This window comes from Rhinolophus ferrumequinum, chromosome 17 (assembly GCF_004115265.2).
Source record: "Rhinolophus ferrumequinum isolate MPI-CBG mRhiFer1 chromosome 17, mRhiFer1_v1.p, whole genome shotgun sequence".
NCBI classification, from domain to species: Eukaryota; Metazoa; Chordata; class Mammalia; order Chiroptera; family Rhinolophidae; genus Rhinolophus; species Rhinolophus ferrumequinum.
In genome coordinates, this window is record NC_046300.1 from 10,722,994 (window position 1) to 10,741,596 (window position 18,603).

At 42.1% G+C, this 18,603-nt stretch overlaps 1 protein-coding gene across 3 annotated transcripts in view; it reads right to left on the minus strand.

The window, feature by feature from the left end:
- Positions 1–700: 700 nt before the first annotated feature.
- Positions 701–18,603, minus strand: part of ABHD5 (abhydrolase domain containing 5, lysophosphatidic acid acyltransferase) — a 31,437-nt gene continuing 13,534 nt past the window's right edge. For all 3 annotated transcript variants that reach the window (XM_033132109.1, XM_033132111.1, XM_033132110.1), the window contains 5 exons: positions 16,303–16,675; positions 8,192–8,346; positions 5,740–5,851; positions 3,378–3,564; positions 701–2,767 (listed from right to left, as the gene is read on the minus strand). In XM_033132109.1, the coding sequence (XP_032988000.1) occupies positions 2,678–2,767; positions 3,378–3,564; positions 5,740–5,851; positions 8,192–8,346; positions 16,303–16,675 (917 nt within the window). In that variant the 3' untranslated portion in view covers positions 701–2,677. The remainder of the gene's footprint in view (positions 2,768–3,377; positions 3,565–5,739; positions 5,852–8,191; positions 8,347–16,302; positions 16,676–18,603) is intronic.

Consider the following 18,603-nt stretch of genomic DNA (forward strand, 5'->3'; position numbering starts at 1 on the left):
AGTTTTCCCCACTCTGAGTTTATAAAGGAATTCTCCTCTGTTTTCTTCTAGTTATTTAGGTTTCATTTTTACAATTGGATCTCTGATCCATTCAGATTTTATCCTTGCGTACAGTGTAAGAAATTGATTCGACTTTTTCTTCCAGATAGTTAAAAAATGATGTTGGGACAAATATGGTTAAGTCTTTTCCTCCATTATTAATAAGGTGCTTCCTTTATCGTATATTAAATTCCTGGACTTTCTCGATATTGTTTATAGTAAGTTATAATATTTAGTAGGGTTATCCCTCCTTCCCTAACTGTTCTTTCCTAGGGTTCTTCTGACTATTGTTGTTTATTCTTTCCAATACCTTTATACAGGAAAAAAAATATCTTGTTTTATTGCATCTAGTATGCCCTTCAAATATAAACATAAATATATTAAAAATATATATTTAAATGGCAACAGTCCAAAAGTGTTTCCTTGATAAGATTCTGAAACCAAATCTAGACAGAAATTTTTTTTTTTTAATTAAGTTTCAGAAGAAAACAGAAATCGTACTAAGGGATATGTGGACACAGATAAAGCCATGTATGACGGTCACGGCCCCTCTGAATGCCAACCAGTGTTACTGAACACTCACTGGGTCCATGGTCCTACAACTAGCATAAACAGACCGGGCCATACTTAAAACTCAAGAAAATATACAGCAGCTGTCTTTTTGCAACTATCACAGTAAAATTTATTCTGTAAAATCAAGTCAAAGTACATTGTGCATAATTTAGCAAAGATCAAATACTGTAATAGATTAAAAAAAACATTTAGCACCCACTGTATTTTGAGGAATTTGAGGATTGTAACTTTCTCTGCTAGCTCCGTCTTCACAAAATTACATATACTATAGGCCAAGGTAAAATTTAACTTTTAAAAACCCTCCTGTACAAGTGAAAACTGTCATTAGTCCAGCAAAGAATAATTAAGAGAGACTGGACAACCTGTCACACAAAAATCTGACCCAAATTACCTGTATAGAGTTTGAATCTGGCCACCCAAAACACTAAAAAATAAAGGCTTCTTTTGTTCTTAAGGTAGAGAAATCTGACAACACAGAAATCTGACAACGCCTTGGCTCTCATGTTTCCTTCTGCACTGACCTACTTCATCTGACAAGTGAGACATTCATTGGGAAGCTATCTGTCATGCTTCAGTGTAATTTGTATAATCTGCCTATTCGTCTGTAGGGGAGATGTTGAAAATAGAACATTCGGTATTTTTGGCAGTTAGTCAACAGTAATACAACCTTACATCTCTTAACCACTAGAAATTCCCTGATTAACCATTTTTAAAATGCAGCAGTCAAAACCAGTAAACCATTATTGCTCTAGGTTCACTTTTTTTTTTTATTTACATAACCACCTTTCTCCTAGACAAGCAACATTAGCAAAACACAAGGCAAAAATGCCTTATTGGTGACAATCCCATTCAATTTTCAGAGGGTCTTTTCAGCAGCCAGTTACCACATAGAACTTATTCACATTTTCGAAGTTTACCTCATTTTAAAATAGCAAAAAAGTACTACACTGATGGTAGTCATTGTCTAATAGTTCAGTCAACCTTATAGAATTTTTGTAGTATGACTTCAACTACGTATATTATTTAATCAACATAAACCTCTTAAAAAAACCCCAAAAAACCCAAGTGTTAGCTCATTTCTGGTGCCATGAGACGTAATAGCACAAGCTATTTTTATATTTTAGTGGTTAAAATATAATCCATATTTAGCACCCATCTACAAGTTAGATGTTAATGAAAATATATGATTTGGCTTATTAGAAGGTAACAGTCTTCAGTGAGGAAATCTATTCCTTTTGCTGCATCCTGGCTCATAGAAAAGAATATACTAATGGGGGGAGGGGAAGGACAGACTTTTAGTTAAGGCTTTTCAGTACCTGAATCACTTAAGTATTAATACCACATTTCACTAGAAGTGTAGAATTATATCACACCAGAAGGTTCCAAGGAGCTATGCTGCTGCAGATATGTCAGGATGGATCACATTTAAAATGCTGAACATGGCTTTGCAGCCTTAAGCAGAGAACAGAGGAAAATCAGAAAAATTAGTGCTAGTGATCAATTCCTATCTTTTTAACCAAAACGCTGTCTCCCCGCTCCATTTCAAAAATGAAGTAAAGTATGCTAAACAAGCGACAAATTTTTACATAAAAACAGTGAATTTTGATGCCCTGTATCAGTTATTAGACAAGGTAAATACAGGCAGACAAAGAAAATAAAGTGCACCTTTACAGTATATAAAATAATAGACTCAGAAGTCACTTTTTAAAATAGGCAATATAGACTGAAACATAAAAGTACCTGACATAGCAAAGTTAGATAGTAATTTAAAAAATTCAGTTGAAAAATTACCATGTTTCAGTACAGCAGAGGGACAAACCACCTTTTATTAAAGCTATTAGATTTGGAGACTCTTGCATGTTTCGACTTTGTGTAGGAGAAAAGAAAGGCATTGCTCTAGAAAGCACTAACTGGTTTAAATGTGCAAGCAGCTTCACAAAGAAAACATGTGCAAAGTGCAGTCAAGGACACTGCCTGCTTCTCTCGTATTCCTTACTCTTCACCGCAGACTGAATTATTTTATGGCCGAGGAATTTGTCAGACAGCAGGTTTTCTCACGTCCCCTTCAGTCCACAGAGTCACAGATCTCCTTCACTTTCTGGTTGAAGTCTTCCGGTTGATCTGCGTACACATAATGCCCTGCCCCGAGAATGGCCTGGGGAAGGAAAAGCAGTCAGGTGGTGGGTGAGTAAAGGCCTTTAATACAACACAATGACAGAAGCAAAGACACTTGGCAATGAAAGTGAGAACAGCTGTATAGAAATAAAACATAAAAGAATAAGCAACACTCTTTTGTAGTAACTAGCTATTAGATATTTCCATCAAATGAAAAATCTGAGAACAAAGAAACTATCTATTGGACCTTACTAAAATTTTAACATGCAAAAAAATAAAGAAACCATTCTAAACTGAGCACTAATGACAGGGCCAGCAGATGAACTGAACAGAGTGAGAATGTGCTGCTTTGTGAGGTGGGAGTCCACCGCGGTGCTCTCGGGCCTGCCCCTCTGTCAGTCTCTCCCACCTCGAAGATGCTATCGCTCCAGGGACAGGTGAGGCCCCTAAGGAAGGCAATTCATTGTGTGGACACGAAGATTTGTGTGGGTCAAACCCTACCACCATCACAAGTCACATCAGATTTCTGACTGAGGCTGCAGGTACAGCTCAGTCAGGGATGTGAAAACACAGGGATGACATGAAATCTCACTGAAGACACAGTAACAGAACAGACTTGATCTACAACCCAAAAGAAGCCACACACTTACTATCGTCTTCACGTATGAATGCGGTCGTAACGACTGGATGCTGGTGCCAGAATTGCCATCTATGCAGGACCGGGCACCATAGATGACTGAAACTGGAATGTCAGGATGCATTTTACCAATCCGCTGGAGCATTGGCCTTTTTGCCCATCCATAAGGAATAGTCATATTTTTGAACGCTGTCTCCCCGCTTTAAGGAAAAGGGGGAAATCACCTGTAAGACTTCTGGGGGTATGTACCACATTCCCACCTCTATTAAAACAGACTCATATTTAGCTTCTCTCCCAGGTAAGTAAAACCTCAGCTTAAACAGGAAATAATTTACAGACCCCACAGAAGATATATACTTGTGATATACCCTACAGAAGACACAGGCTTTTGTTAGGTAAATAAACAAGGATGCTCAAAACTCAAGCTGATTTTTTAAAAAGTCCTCTTCTAAATGAAAACATGCAACCCTAACTCCCTATCATTAGATGACTAAATTTCCTGTGGAGATAGTTAAAATATGGTTTTTCACTGCTTTTTCACAGGAGGTTCATGGCACTAGCTTTTTACCTACTATGGCAAAGCCAATACCTAGATAAGAAGAAATTCAGATTAAGACTTCTTTGTGTATTGTTTATATTTTTTTTATTTTCTGCATATTATGATGTTTGACATCTTAAAAAAGCCTTTCTGGCTGGAGAGAGACTGACTCCTGGAGCTAGCCAATTCTTAGAGATGGCAAAGGACTCAACCAGAAGCATGCCTTTGATGTGGAAGCCAACCAATCCCGAGCCTGTAACTGGCCCACACTTCCCAGGAGGCACCAGTCCTGTGCCTTGGTCATCCCAGGGCCAGGTACCAGGCAGAAAGAGACAACCCGGTATCTTCGAGCCCACAAAAATTATTCTACTAGCCAATCCCACACTGTTCACCCTGCCTGGCCTTTCCTGCAGATCCCAATAAAGGTGCTGATCTAGACTTTGCCCTAGCCCCCGTGTCCTGCCACCTGCCCAAATCTGGCACTTCCTGTGTGACCCCTTGGCATTCAGTGACCACCCTTCTCTAGGACCTATGACTATAGTAAACTGTTGTTTTGAGCCTGTCCCGTGTCTTCTCTTGTGGCCACATCGACTGACCATCACATAAAAGAACAGAGAACACTGTGCAAGCTCCCAGGATGGGTCCACTGTGCTGTTGTTTCTTCTTCCCTTGCAGCCCTGGCCATAATTCTGAATTGCCTTTTATGAAAACTTCAAGTTCCAACACAAGAAAGGCTACCCGGGCACAAGTCATCATGAAATGTGAGTAAGTGAAGAATAAGACCATGTGGTACCTGGGACAGACCAGTAACAACTGCTGGAACAAGTCAATAAAGTGTGTAGACCTGATCCACCAGACCCAACTGCCTATGAGTCACAAAGCTTCAGTCTCCTGAGGATCCCAGAGCTTTCCAGCCTCCCTCACCCTTGACAGAGAGCCTCTAACATACTTTATGAAAAAGACTGAGGCTACAGCTACACCTCCACAGCTTCCATGGCCTCAATCTTTAATAAAGCAGGTGTACATATTCTCTGCCAAAAGTGGGAGGGCAGGGGAAGAACGTTAGGGAGGCTGCTTCTTTATCTAACCTCTCAGCCTTTCACCCAAGTCTGGGTCTTAGGAAGGATGAGGTACCACTTCTATGTTTTAAAGTGTGGGCCATGGTCCCCCTATATTAGAATCATCTGAAGCATTTGGTATAGATGCAGCCCAGAACTGCGAAATCAAGTCTTAGAAACAGGGCTCAAGAACCACATTTTTGACAAGCTCCTCCAGTAATTCTGGTACAGAAAGAAGCATGAGAACTGGTGTCCTAACCTTCATACTCCCTTCTTGATCCTCTCCCTAGCAACTCGAGGGGGTTGCCTTTCAGGCTCCTCCTAGCTCCCCACCGTCTCCAGGCTCTGTTTTCTCCACTGGTTCCTTACACACAACATCCGTAAGTCATATTTAGAAAAAAGAAAGAAAGGAAAGAAAGAAAGGGAAGGAAGGAAGGAAGGAAGGAAGGAAAGAAGGAAGGAAGGAAGGAAGGAAAGACTTATCTCTCAACTCTCTCTACCTCCTAGAGATGCCCAAGGCCAATACTTCCTCAACTCACCCATAAGCACTTTAGGGGAAGAAAATAGGTCGTGTTTTTTAATCTCCCATCAGAATCCAGTACAATGTTTTACACAGTAGGTACTCCATGAATAGATGAGTAAATTAAGAAGTATTAGTTAATTACCTACTTGTCCTTTTAAATTTAGTCATTTAACTAGTGATAAAAATCTATTTCACGTATTTTCAGAAAAGAAAAGCCTAAAACAAAAGCACCGTCAATGCCGAAGGACAACCTTACCTCGGAGTCTGCACATTACAGTGGTAGATGTATTCCGTGACAGTATCGTCTTCAAACATGGAAGCATACTTCCGTTTGAAATCAGGTCTTAAACGCTGTACTAGACTTAAACCTATTTAACAGAGAGTGAATGTTGGAAATTACACGTATGTTTTAAATGATAATGAACTTATAGACTAATATAGAAAGTTTTAGTGTTTGCTTATATAATGAGTATTATGTGCATACATATACACAGGTATTCAAATACATATGTCTTTTAGGTGGAAAACAGCACATATCCCAGAAGCTGCTCTTCTCAAGTTCCCCAAGGAAAGCTTAAAATAAGAATTAAAGAGTGTCTCACACTGACTTACAGATGTGCTTTAGTTAAAAAACATGTAAGTTAGTTTTCTAAGAAAATAAATTCTTTTAAACATGGCAGGTAAAGAGAGCAGCTCGAACATAAAATTAACTTATTAACTTGTATTTCTCCCACAATTAAAACACATTACCATCTAAGGAAAGTATTGAGATGTATGTATTTCTGTGAAAACTTAGTTCAGAGTTTCTGCGTGGGCCCCCGGCAGTACTCCCTGCTGAGCAATCCACCGTGGTTCCTATGGTCACAGGGGCGAGAGGCAGGCGCGAGGCCCCCAAAGGAGAGGATGAAGAGCAGGAGCCACGGTCTGGTCACTCTTTTCCTTTCTGGGGCCCCAGGCCTGGCCAGTTTCCCTTTCTGCTATCACTGCCTCCTGTTCTAGCAAGGTCTCATCTCAATAGTGGCCTTCCTTCCTGTTTCTGAAGGGTCTATACAGCTCCATCAAGACTTTCTGTGATGCAGTTGATATTCTACGTTACTCCCCCCCCACCACATGCCAGCAATAATGGCAGGTATACCGCCTCCACCACCACCGTCTCCTAATTCCTTTTCATACTTCCTTTTCCCCCTAATTGGTACTTGTGTAACTGCGGTCAAGTAAAATCCATTTATATTTCAGGACTATACAGACTAAATAAAGCTCTTAAATAGTTCAAAGGAAGTCCAGGCACCTAAGAAAGAATGGCTCTACTCTGGCGGGGTGAAAAGACGGGGGTAGGAGAAGACTATCTATGGGAGCGTGGAGGGAGTGCCGTGTGTCACCAGTTCAAGCCCTGTGCCCTCTTCTGATTCCTCCCGTCCCACTGTCTCCATCCCAAAGGAGGGCATTAGGGCAAGGAAAGGCCAGGCCCGGGCAGAGGGGAGCGAAATCACGGTCACCTATGCAGCAGTCACTGCCAGCCGCTCACCCACCCTCCAAGCCTCTCTTCTTCTCTTGTTAACAGAACCTGACTCTGGTGTATCAATTAGGCGGCAGTGTGCCCAGGAAAGCAGTCCCCTCACTCCAGCCACTGGAAACAACCCAGGACTAGCAGTCACAGAAACTTATACTTTTGCTGGTGGAAGAACTAGGGGTGGGCAGAGAGATAAGGGGAGGCCTCTGGGACCTTCGGAGAAGACTTCCTTCCCTGACAAAGAGCACTGTGAAGAGAAGACCATTCTCTGTACTTGTCCTTGTTGCTCAGAGTGCTGCTTTGGGAGATGATGCTTCATGTTATAGCAGCCATGAAACAACTGTGAGGAAAAAGGTCAAGAGAATCGCAGTTCCGGGCCCAAACCCTAACACCAATGAACTAGCTACCGGGACAAACGCTGAAACCACCCGCCTCCAGACTGCCGGTGAAGGAAATGATAACGTGCCCTATGGTTTAAAGCACTTCGGTTTTCAGTTCCTTGCAGCTAAAAGCAGGGCTAACTGATGAGGTTATAAGAGGACAGGCAGAGGTTCAGACCATCCCCATCGATGACAATGAGGGAAGGGAACTCCCGCGGCTTTGGGTCTGAAACAGAGGAGTGGAAAGTCAAGTGAACTTAAATCAGAGACCAAACACTGGTCCCTGAAAATATGACTAGAAAGACAAATCAGGGGTCCCCAGAATCACTGTGGAAGAGGACGAATTTATCTTCTTAACACTCTGACATTATGGGGCCAGAAAGGAAATCTGTGAGTGTGATGGCGCGTGCTACCCCCGCCGCCGGCCAAGTCAGGCCCTGGGATCTGCAGCTGGATGCCATCCACTGGACAAACGCCCTCTAATGCTCACCAACAGGTCAGCTTGGCACTTCTGCCCAGGCCCTGGCTGACTGATCTCATCCTCAGTATTTCCCGCCTTCTCAGCTTTGCTAACTACCTGTCATGTTTACAACAGGAAGACTCCTCTCTGAGGAGAAGAGCCTGGTTTCATTCATCTTATGCACGGACTGGTACTTTTTAGAGGAGGAGGAGAAAAACTAAGGTTCAGTTTTTTTGGTTTTTTTTAAGGTTCAGTTTTTTGTTGAAGATTTTGATGAACAATGGTGGATCAGTCAACACTCCTTGACTGTTACTCTAGAAACATTTTGCTTTCCAAAGACACAGATGTAAGCACTCACCAAAGGGCCCTGCAATCCTGAGGCCAGCTAACGGGTTGAAGGGAGTCAGTGCTGCCCCCAAGGCTCTGATCCAAACTGGAATTGGTCTGTCTTGATCAGCAAGGTCTGGTCGCTCAGGAAAACCCCAAGGCTCCACTAAAATGAGATGATTAACCCTATCGGGCAAAGAAAAGATTTAAGTTCATTTGGCAGATTCACCCTAGGACTCTCAAGAATTAATACGATTTATAAAGTAAAGGTTGAATGAACCACCTTCCAAAACCTTCACATTAAAGAGCAGACTAATTGCTGAACAGGTCACATCATGCTCGTATCACAACTTTTGAGATAACTTTTGAGATCTGGCAGGATTTCAGAGATGTATGGTGGATAAAGGGCTTCATTTTTATTATATCTAAGGGAACCTGTAACTGTGTGACCATTCTTGAGAAATGGCATTTGCTGTCGTTGTTTAAGCTGCACTCTGGCAGACGATATAGATCACTGACCACCCAGAAAAATCGAATGGCTCCATCTATCTCAAGGCTGACACTGCAGAAGCGACTGAAGATTAATATTACACTCGTAAAATAGCTTCAGACACCAACAATAGTTATCTTCTATGAACCAATCATTCTAAAACTTTAAGAGATGTTAGGACTTTAGATGGGTTCAAAAGGACTTTAAATGAACTTTGTACAAACGTAAGGATAGTGTAGTAATACGGGCTGAAACCTGCCCCCGAGTTTGATTCGAGCGTGGAACAGGAACACAGCTACTCTGCCCTCGACAGCATGTTAAATCGGCTTTAGACGCTTCCTAATCCTTTCCTAATTGTCTTCCTGACTGAGCGAAGAGATAGAAAAGCTTCAGTCCAACCTCATATAAAACTGTTTCCTATCACTAATAGTTTTAATTTTTCCATCTTACGAACCCACTTCCTGGTAAGGGAAAGCCAGAACCATCAGCAGTGTTTCTATGGGGCTGCATCCCAGTATTACACATCATACAGATCCTGAACAGGGAAGAAAGGGTCTCCTGACACAAGACGATATTCAACCCAAACAGCCAACAAATGCCAGCAAAAGTCTCCGATGGGAGATCTGACAATGATTCTCAAGTCCTTTTCCTAAGTCATAATTGAAACAGAAAGGTGAAGAAACCAGAACATGGGCATAAGTGACTATTATTCCGGATATAAGATGTTGCATTATTTTTGCCAGCAACCGTAAGGCTGCGTTAGTAACAGCCCTTTGCTTTGCCTGCATTTCCTCAAACAGAGCTCCAAAGGCCCTTGAGGAAGGCTCAGTCCACTCTTTCACCTCCCAGATGAGAAGGAAGCTGAGCTGCCCTAGGTGACCTGCTCCAGGACGTAAAGCTAGTTAACGGAGACTAGGGCTAAAACCCGTATTTCCTGATTCCAGTACACCACAGTAACCGATGCCAAGCCACTCGGCAGAAGGCCCTCTCTCCTAAGAACAGGCCAAGCAACAGAAAACAAGTTTAACTTTAGTAAAACTTGTAAATTAGTAAAGTTTAAACAATTAGTAAAGTTTAACTCTCATCAACTCTAGGCCAGTCCCAAGGCTATACTCTAGATTTCACGGCACTGAGGAGATTTGTAGAATGTAACTATGAATCCGTGTGGAGATACGTGATACAGGAGATTTTCATAGACTTAGAGTGCCTTCACTGCTTAAAAGGTTTTTGTTTTTTAATTAAAGTTTATCGGGGTGACAATGGTTAGTAAAGTTATAGGTTTCAGGTGTACAATTCTGTAATACATCATCTATGTATCACATTGTACTTTCACCACCCAGAGTCAGTTCTCCTTCCATCACCATACATTTGATCCCTTTTACCCTCATTGATCAGCCCCCCGCCTTACCCGCAGGTACCCACTATGAGACTGTTTTCTAATAGTGTATGGATGGGAAGGAGGACGGAAATGAGTTTGTTTTGTCTGGAATGGCGGAGACGCTCTCTATATTTTGATTTCCTCCTGAATTGCTCTTATTACAGCGCACATTGAGATGTGAGGAAGGGGGAAGGAGAGGCGTGTCAGAGGTATGAGTAGAATCTATGAAACAGCCACCTAGTTGAAAACAGCAAAGACTCACGTCAGGAAACAGCTAGTGTTATTCACTATTGACTTACTTCCTAAAGAGAAAAATGAATTCCTTATTACAACATACTCTACCATAAAAGACGATTACATTTTTGTTATACATTTGTTATGGGATCTTGCCCGGTCTGCTCTAGGCTCTTACTGACCTGCTAACCCACGAAGGGGAAGGACAAAGGACGACTTGAGAGGGAGGAAAACTGTCCTGTATCTCTAGTTGAGTGATTATTTTGTTTTTGCCTTAGTTTTGGCTTGCCTTGTTTAATATGGATCTTCAAAATATTGTCCCTAGGTAAAAATGCCAATTTAACAAGTTATACAAAATATATACACTAGAGCAGATGACCTTTTTCTTTTTGAAAGAGTAAATTGCCCCACCAACTGTCCAATCCTGTGTCTTCATCCTAGCATGGAGCGTAACACCTGGCAGATGCTCAGTAAACATTTGGAGTGCTGTTTTTCCACGCGTCCTTTGTCTATAAGGATGTGAAATTTTACAAAGTATAATCATAGGGTAAGCAAAGGAGTCAGTCCAGTCTGGATTTTCAGGTCCCCAAAATGGCATTAGGACACCACAGTTATTTCTTATATTAATCTTGCAGGTCATTACTCAGTAGTGGTAATAAAATCCATTCAGAGTAAGAGTCAGTCTGATTTTTGAAAAATAAAACTATAATTTGGAATAGAAAAATATGTAACAAGCATGAGTATCATTCTACAAATCTGTTTCTCTCTCACACACACATACACCCACAGGAACACACACAATTATTACTGAGGGTTACGGTCAAAAACTTCTGAAACAATTTTTTAGAAGCTCTGCAACAACGTCTAAACTGTAGTTATATATCACCTGCTTCTACTACATGTGAAAGACCTCAGAAAATAATGTTAATTTGGTTGTAAGGATTTTAAATGAGATAGACCGCGCAAAGCACTTTGGTTGGTGGCTATTAAATAATAAATATCAAGTAAATGTTAGCTAGTTATAGTAGTAAAAATAAGAAGATGACTAGAGAAGAATTTACTCCAGGGAGCCTATGAAAGACAGCAGCTGGAACCATGTGAGCAGTGAGTAATTTAACGTTTACTCTTTAGGAAAGCCTGATCACAGGTTTTAGTTATTTAGTTATAATTTTGCACCAGACCAAGCTCCCTATCGTCTCACCTCCTTTTCTAGTGAAAAGATTATCTCCTCATTTGATAGAAGTTATTTGCTTTTAATGTACATCTAAACTATTCCAGTAACTCAGACCCTCCCCTCTACCATTGCACAGAGGACGGCCGGAAGGGATTGCTCACGTCTAGGGTTAAGGAATAGGCCTAGCCAGACAGCATGTGAGTCATCCTATCAGACGTCTTCGTCAAGAATCAGAGACTGATTCAAACTACAGGAAAAACAAAGAACCAATAGAGCTGGAACAAGAGAACAGCACATCAGCTGTGACACACACAGAGGCAGTCTTGTCCCGGTCAGCCATTCGCGTCGGTCTTGAGATGGGAGCAGCCTGCCGCGCAAAGGGCAAAGCGGCGGACGACACAACAGCTCTAACACGCTGAGACAGCGGAATCTGAATGCTAACGAGGACATGTACACCTGATTTTCATATGAGTTTTAAGTTCAGCCACCAGCCAGATATAACAAAACAAGAGTGATCAGACCAGAACCAAAGTGCACAAAGGAATTACAGGACCCACCATGGAACAAGGAAAGGAACAACAAAGGACCAGAAAGAACTCTACGTGTGCACAAACGAGCTATTCTCAAGATGAAGTGAACACCAGGTATTTCCAGTTGGGTCCAAGCCACTCGGGGAGAACGGGGCAGGTCCAGAGAACAAACTAAATACCTCCAACTTCAGATCAGTACAACAGCCTTTCTTCTCAGGAGGGGCTAACAAGAAATGCTCAGCTGAGCTCTGCATAGTCAGGGGACAGAGGCAGGCAAGGTCAAAGGTCAGATGATCTGAAAACCTTTCAGTGGAGAAGACAAGTGTCACCTAGTTTACTGTAACTTGGAATGGGTTCTCTTTGCTAAACACTTTCTAAGTTGATACAAGTTTCTTAGGGTCCCTTTCCTGAGTTTCTAACAAATACCTACAAAACACAGAGAGTCTTTGTGTGGGGACCTGAGCAGCCAAGGCCAGAAGGAAAGGAACACTAAAAGAAAAAACTGAGCACACAGATAAAAGAAAGGAGAGGGCATCTTCGGCTATTATTGCTGGCTTCCTCTGCTCTCCCTGCATTCCCACCTTAAGGTGATCAGACACTGCTTGATGGAGAAGGTTTTACAGAATGGCAGCCCGAGACACCTCACACAGTGAGTGGCCCGACTGTTTGTGACACAGTGTGCTAATCTGCAAGTGAAATTACAGGTGGCATCTCTAATTATTACACGTGTGCTAAGAGAACTGAGTGAACTATGGTCATTTTGGGGGAAGGAACACAGGAGGGGTTGTGCCCCCGGGTGGAGTAATCTATTAACCAGCTCCTAACGTCTCTGCCCACCAGCCAATGGCTTCTCCAGAACGGCCGGGCAGCCAGCCAGCAGAGGGCCTTTGCAGTTCCTGTCCCCACTGCCCAGAATGCTCTCCTGCTACTCCCCTTGCGACTCAACCTCAACTCACATTGCACTGCTTTACTACCGTACTGGACCCCAAGACTGGGTCAGGTCCTCATCAAGAGTTCTCACAGCACTGCCCACCTCCTTCACAGCCCTCGTCACCGCCGTCATGCTACTCATGGGACTGTTTAATTGGTGTCTCTTCCCCCAATGCACTGTGAGCCTAAGGGCACACAGTCACTCAACATTATTTAAACACAACCAATCTGCTGGAATTTAACGTGAGAGTATTTCATTCATCACAATATTTCAATAAAAGAATTATCTAGATACTTTCACATAAAGTATCATAATTGCTAAATACTCAGTTTTTCATCAGTATCAAGAATCTGGGGAAAATATGGGGTCACTGCCACAAGTTAGGCTAGAGAACGACTTTCATGGACAGAGGTACTCTGCTGCTTGTCGAGATAAAGCGCCCAGGCCGACCTAATGTATCAGAATTTAGAGAAAAATTGATCAATTTTAATTTGTTTTCTAGCAGAAGAATCCTTCTAAAACAAGTACATTAAACAAGGTACTTTCACTCTTCTCCTCAAAAATAAAATAATTCACGTCTTAAAAAATAAACAAAGAACAGAAGAATGGGGAGGCAGAGGAAGACAGAAATAGGTGTGGATTGGGACATTAAGTCTCAAGAAATAAAATGTTTCCCTCCATGCACTGAAACAACAGAAATTAAGAAGCTGTTGTTTTACTTAAGAAAAAAAAAAAAGAAGAAAAGAAGTGTTTGTTATACCTGAGGAGGCAAAGAAAAAAAGAACATTCTCAAAGTCCATTAAGAGAGGGAAAGAAAGAGGGAGGAGGGGGGGGGGAAGGAGGGAGGGAGGGAGAGGAGACAAGACACACGGGGAGGAGAGGAGATTCGTGGAATCTCCCTCGGCATCTGTCAGACCCTTTTCTCCATCCTCTCACCCCCGCTCCCTGCAAAATCTTTCTGAAATGCAACGATGTATGTTAGTCTCATGACAGAATAATAAAAATGGTACTTGTGGGGTAGGCTGTGGTAGGGGAAGGGGTTATAGGGAAATACTTAGACCCTCCTCTCAACTTTGCTGTAAACCCGAAACTACCCTAAAAAATAAAAATCTTTTTAAAACAAGGGTGCTTGGAGCAAGTGAAAGCTGGATAAGAGACATTCAGAGTGGTAGTTCCACACTTGCTTAGTTGATACCAGTAAAAGATCACCTGAAGCATATTTAAAATGTTAGGAGTTTGAGCACAAGTCGACTGGCAGCAGGCAGCACCAAACCAGAAGTGGTTGGGAGTGCTCCACACACAGGAGCCGGGAAAGACCGGCTGCATGCGACTGGCTGTCCTTGGGTTTGGATTTCATAACCGTGAGGCATTCACAGGCTTAGATTGGGGTTTGCTCATGCAGGAGAGCCACGGCAGGCTAGTGGCCTCCTGGTTTCATTCATTTAACACTGGGCACCCACCATGTGCCAAGCAGTGTTCCAACCGAACTTCATTTATGATATGGGATATCTGAGAGTCCAGAGAACCTCTTTATTTCAAAATTAACTTTTGTTTAATAATCTCCGTCATGCAGTTAAGAATATAAGCTTGACCATCCAACAAGCTCTGTAGATTTCCACTCAGTATTTGGTAGCAATCGGCCAATTTAAACATGCAAATTATTTCAAGCGTTCGCATATCCATTGATTGCTAATACTTAGTGGTTCTTGGTCCTGACACATTACTTTAATTTCTAGCATTAGGCACAAACATTCATAAATCACTTTCTATAAATGTAGTCAGTCAAAGGCAGGGATCACTTGCTTTGTTTTAGATACTGTGTTTCCCCGAAAATAAGACCTAGCCAGACCGTCAGCTCTGATGCGACTTTTGGAGCAAAAATTAATATAAGACCCGGTATAATATAATATAATACTGGGTCTTATATTATATTAAAATAAGACTGGGTCTTATATTAATTTTTGGTCCAAAAGATGCATCAGGCCTGATGGTCCGGCTAGGCCTTATTTTGGGGGAAACATGGTACCTGTTCTGCCTCCCGTATCATTCAAAATATGTTGCTATTCTCTTTCATAGATGATTTTGAAGTGGTCATTCCCTTCTGAATCAACTAAACCCTTTATTTCTTTAACTATTTCACAACTGTGACATCTCCAAGGGATAAATACCACACGATACACATACCAAACAGCTGGTAAGAAACAAAGGCAGCCCAACCTCCCTGGTGTCTTATACCAGAAAAGTCTCCACTTCTTTCTCTTACTTGGTAGGTGTCGGTCATTGAGAGGAGGACACAATTAAAGCCAGGAGTCCCAAAAAGCCAACGAGGAGAAGAAAATTTGGATTTCTTTTGAAAGAACAGTTGACAAGAGTATTACCCTCTAGCATAGACAGGAGTATGAACTCTCCAGAAAACTCACGTGCAAATGCTGAAGTTTAGATAAAGAATCTATAAGGAAAAAGTGGGCTGTTCCAGAGGAAGGAAATCTCAGGGACACAGGCCTGCTGCTCCACATGTCAAATTCTGTCCCAACGGCCCACCTAGAGTTACGCAAAGGGCCGCCTCATGGTGTGTGACGCTCTCTGAAAACGACCACCCTCCCTGGTCTCGGCCACAGACCTCAATGTCACAGGTGGTTGTAATTGTGGATTTAGAAATTAGTCCAATAGAAAAATACATTGGCAACATGAATGTGCTGATCTTTTTTGTTTTCCTCCAAAAGATGAACAAAACAAAAATGAGGTTTTCTATTTTCTTAGCACTGTAATGTGACCTCTTCTCAAAGTAGCAACATAATAATAAGAAGAAATAGCACAAGAAAAGGTAAAGAAAGGGGTAGATCCTACCAAGATTCTGAAGCAAACAACCACCAGTTCAATGACTCTGAAAAAGAGTTCTGTAACAATGAGGTTAGGGCACGGCGTAATCAAAAACCCTACAGGATACACTATGCAGATGCATTTTCTGTGGTTTAGAGATGAAGAAACTAAAGCTTAGAGGTTAAGCCAAAAGATAGCACTAGCACTTAGGTCTTCTCATTTCCAACCTGCGTTTCCTATCACAGCTTAGTATAACCTGGAAAAGGTTAGGAAAAACCTGCTGAATCAGAGATCTAATGACAATAGTAGTAAGCAATACCTCCACAACAGTTTTTACTTGTGGCTTAAATTGTATGCATTCTAAGTTTAACAGACTAGAAAGTCCTTTTTCAGGCTTTCTATCCATGTATAATAGGAAAATGCGTAATACTAGGAAAATCTGACTGCATTATTTCCGCTACTAAATTGGCCATCAGTTGTGACTATTTGGTCAATAGGGTCCTTTAGGAGAATCTTTCTTGTAAGGCTCAGATGGGGAGCTAGAGAGTAGCACGTGGGTGCCTGTTTTCTGTCACGAGCACTTACCTTGATGGGTACTTCAGTGAGTAAGCAGCAGCCAAGAACCCACCCAGGTTGTGTCCAAGCAGGATCACTTTGTCCAGGCCGAGGGCGCACCTCCACTCTTCAATGGATTCCACGAACTGATTCTCCACTTCTTCGGCGTCACTGTCAAACCTGGGCCTGCTACTTCGCCCAAAGCCCAGCAGGTCAAAAGCATAGACGGGTCTATCGGTGCAAAGGTCTCCAAAATTCAGTGCCCAGAGTCCAAGACCTCCTCCAAAACCGTGGAGGAGGACAAGTGGAGTCTTATGGGGAATATCGTGAGAGAACTTCAGTGTCCATATTTTATTTCCATTAGATATACGAACAGGTTCTTTTTTGTATGCACAGGGGACACCTAATAAAAACATAAAAGATAAATTCTGCTTAGCTTCACTACTTCTGAACAATCAGAAATTCTCAGAGCAATCAAAAATTAAGAATCTAGAAATAATCTGGTGTCTGTTCATATGATTTTAGCCTTTGTCATCCCTAAAACAAAAAAGTATATATTTCATTGAAGCAATTCTTAATTACCATATTTTACACTTAAGCGGGAAGATCCATCTCAGACAAGTCTCAAGTACCTGTGGCCAAGGTGTTCTGTCAAGTCATGTAAGCTCTTTGGACGTCTTTCCACATCTATCAAATGAGGGTACTACACTCCTAGAACTGGAGGGGAGCTCAGTGTTCACTGCATCCGTTATGTGCAGATCGCTGGCTTTGCAGACAAAAAAGAATGCCACCTTGACTTTGTCTAACACTTTAAGATTAAAGCATTGAAGACTGAAGTTCAGACTTAAAGAAAGATTTTTCTCTAAAAAGTAAATCATGAATCTAGGGAAGGATTAACAGTATCTGTATTGAACACATAACTGCAATCTTAAATCACTTCCAAGTTTACTAGAAGAAAGGAGGCAGAGTATGGATGAGACACCAGGTAGTGTCAGCTCAAGTCCAATAAGCTCCCTAGAAAATGCAAATAATCACAAGTTTGTAGACAAAAACTCTTACTTGCCTTCAATGCTGTGGGATTAAATACTTTAAATCTCACCCCCAAATACACTGAAGATGAAACTAATTTGAAATTCATTCACATCAGATGATTAACCAAAAGACTACACTGTAGATGTACCCCCTTCATTATTTGTACATAGTCACCTGCAGTCAACAAACACTGGCGAACTGGGAGTTTCTGCCTTTGAACAGAAGAAATAATCTCAGGTTTTGAACCCACATAGAGGCAGCAAAGACAAAACCCAGCATTCATGAGGAATATTAACAGAGCCCATGCCACCAAGTGGAGGGAAATGCCACCAGTTTAGAACAGGAGACGATCCAGCATTAGTGCGGAACCAAACCACGTCAGCATCCTGGACACAGATGTCTGCATATTCCCACAAAACCATCTGCGCCCTCCATTAGAGCGCTCACCCCACTGTATCTGTCACTTGCTTCCACATCTGACATTGGCCCAGGGGCCAATTCTCTCTCCTATTTGCATCCCTAGAACCAGCAGCAGGGAATCAATGCTTGTTAAATGCATGAACTGAGCATCTAGCACGCTTTTTCATCTCCTGACAAGAATTTGGTTGTTATTGAACTTTTAATGAGCAAAAAATACCAAGCTCAAACACACTGTGTGTTTACTGTGTCACTAGTCAAGGTTTGGGGATACAGATGACAGCATTAGCCAACAGGACATCCATAAACAAAGGTACACACGGTCACAGAATGAAAAAAAGTGAAGTCTCACTTTCCTCAGCAGCCAGCAGCATGCTGGGACCCCCGGCTGATGGGAAACAGACATCCAGACTCTGAGCGGTGCCCTCCGCCTTCCTCAGCAGGTTCTCATCACGCTCAAAGCTGAGTGGCCCTTTAGGCACCTAGATGCAGGGTATCAGCCCCTTCCAGTGCCATCCCTCCACCGAGGGGTAACACACGCCATGAATGAGAAGTTGGGGTTCAACTCCACAGCACTGATGCAGACCCCGCTGGCCTGGAGGCACAGGGAGGAGCCGTGCCCTCCACCCCCACACATTCGAGCTCAGCAGTTTGTCAGAATTTTATTTTAGCAAAGCACAATGACAACTTTCCCAGCTTTGTGAAGAACAAGACTACCCAAGGATATACAGTGAGTAGAAATTTATTTTCATCCTAAATCCATGTGAGATGACTAACTGTCCCTTCCTATGGATATATCCAGTTCTGATCACTTACTCCCGAATCATTCAAATCGCAAACCAGAAAGCTCATGTGTGGTAGAGGGCATGAAAACCAGCACCT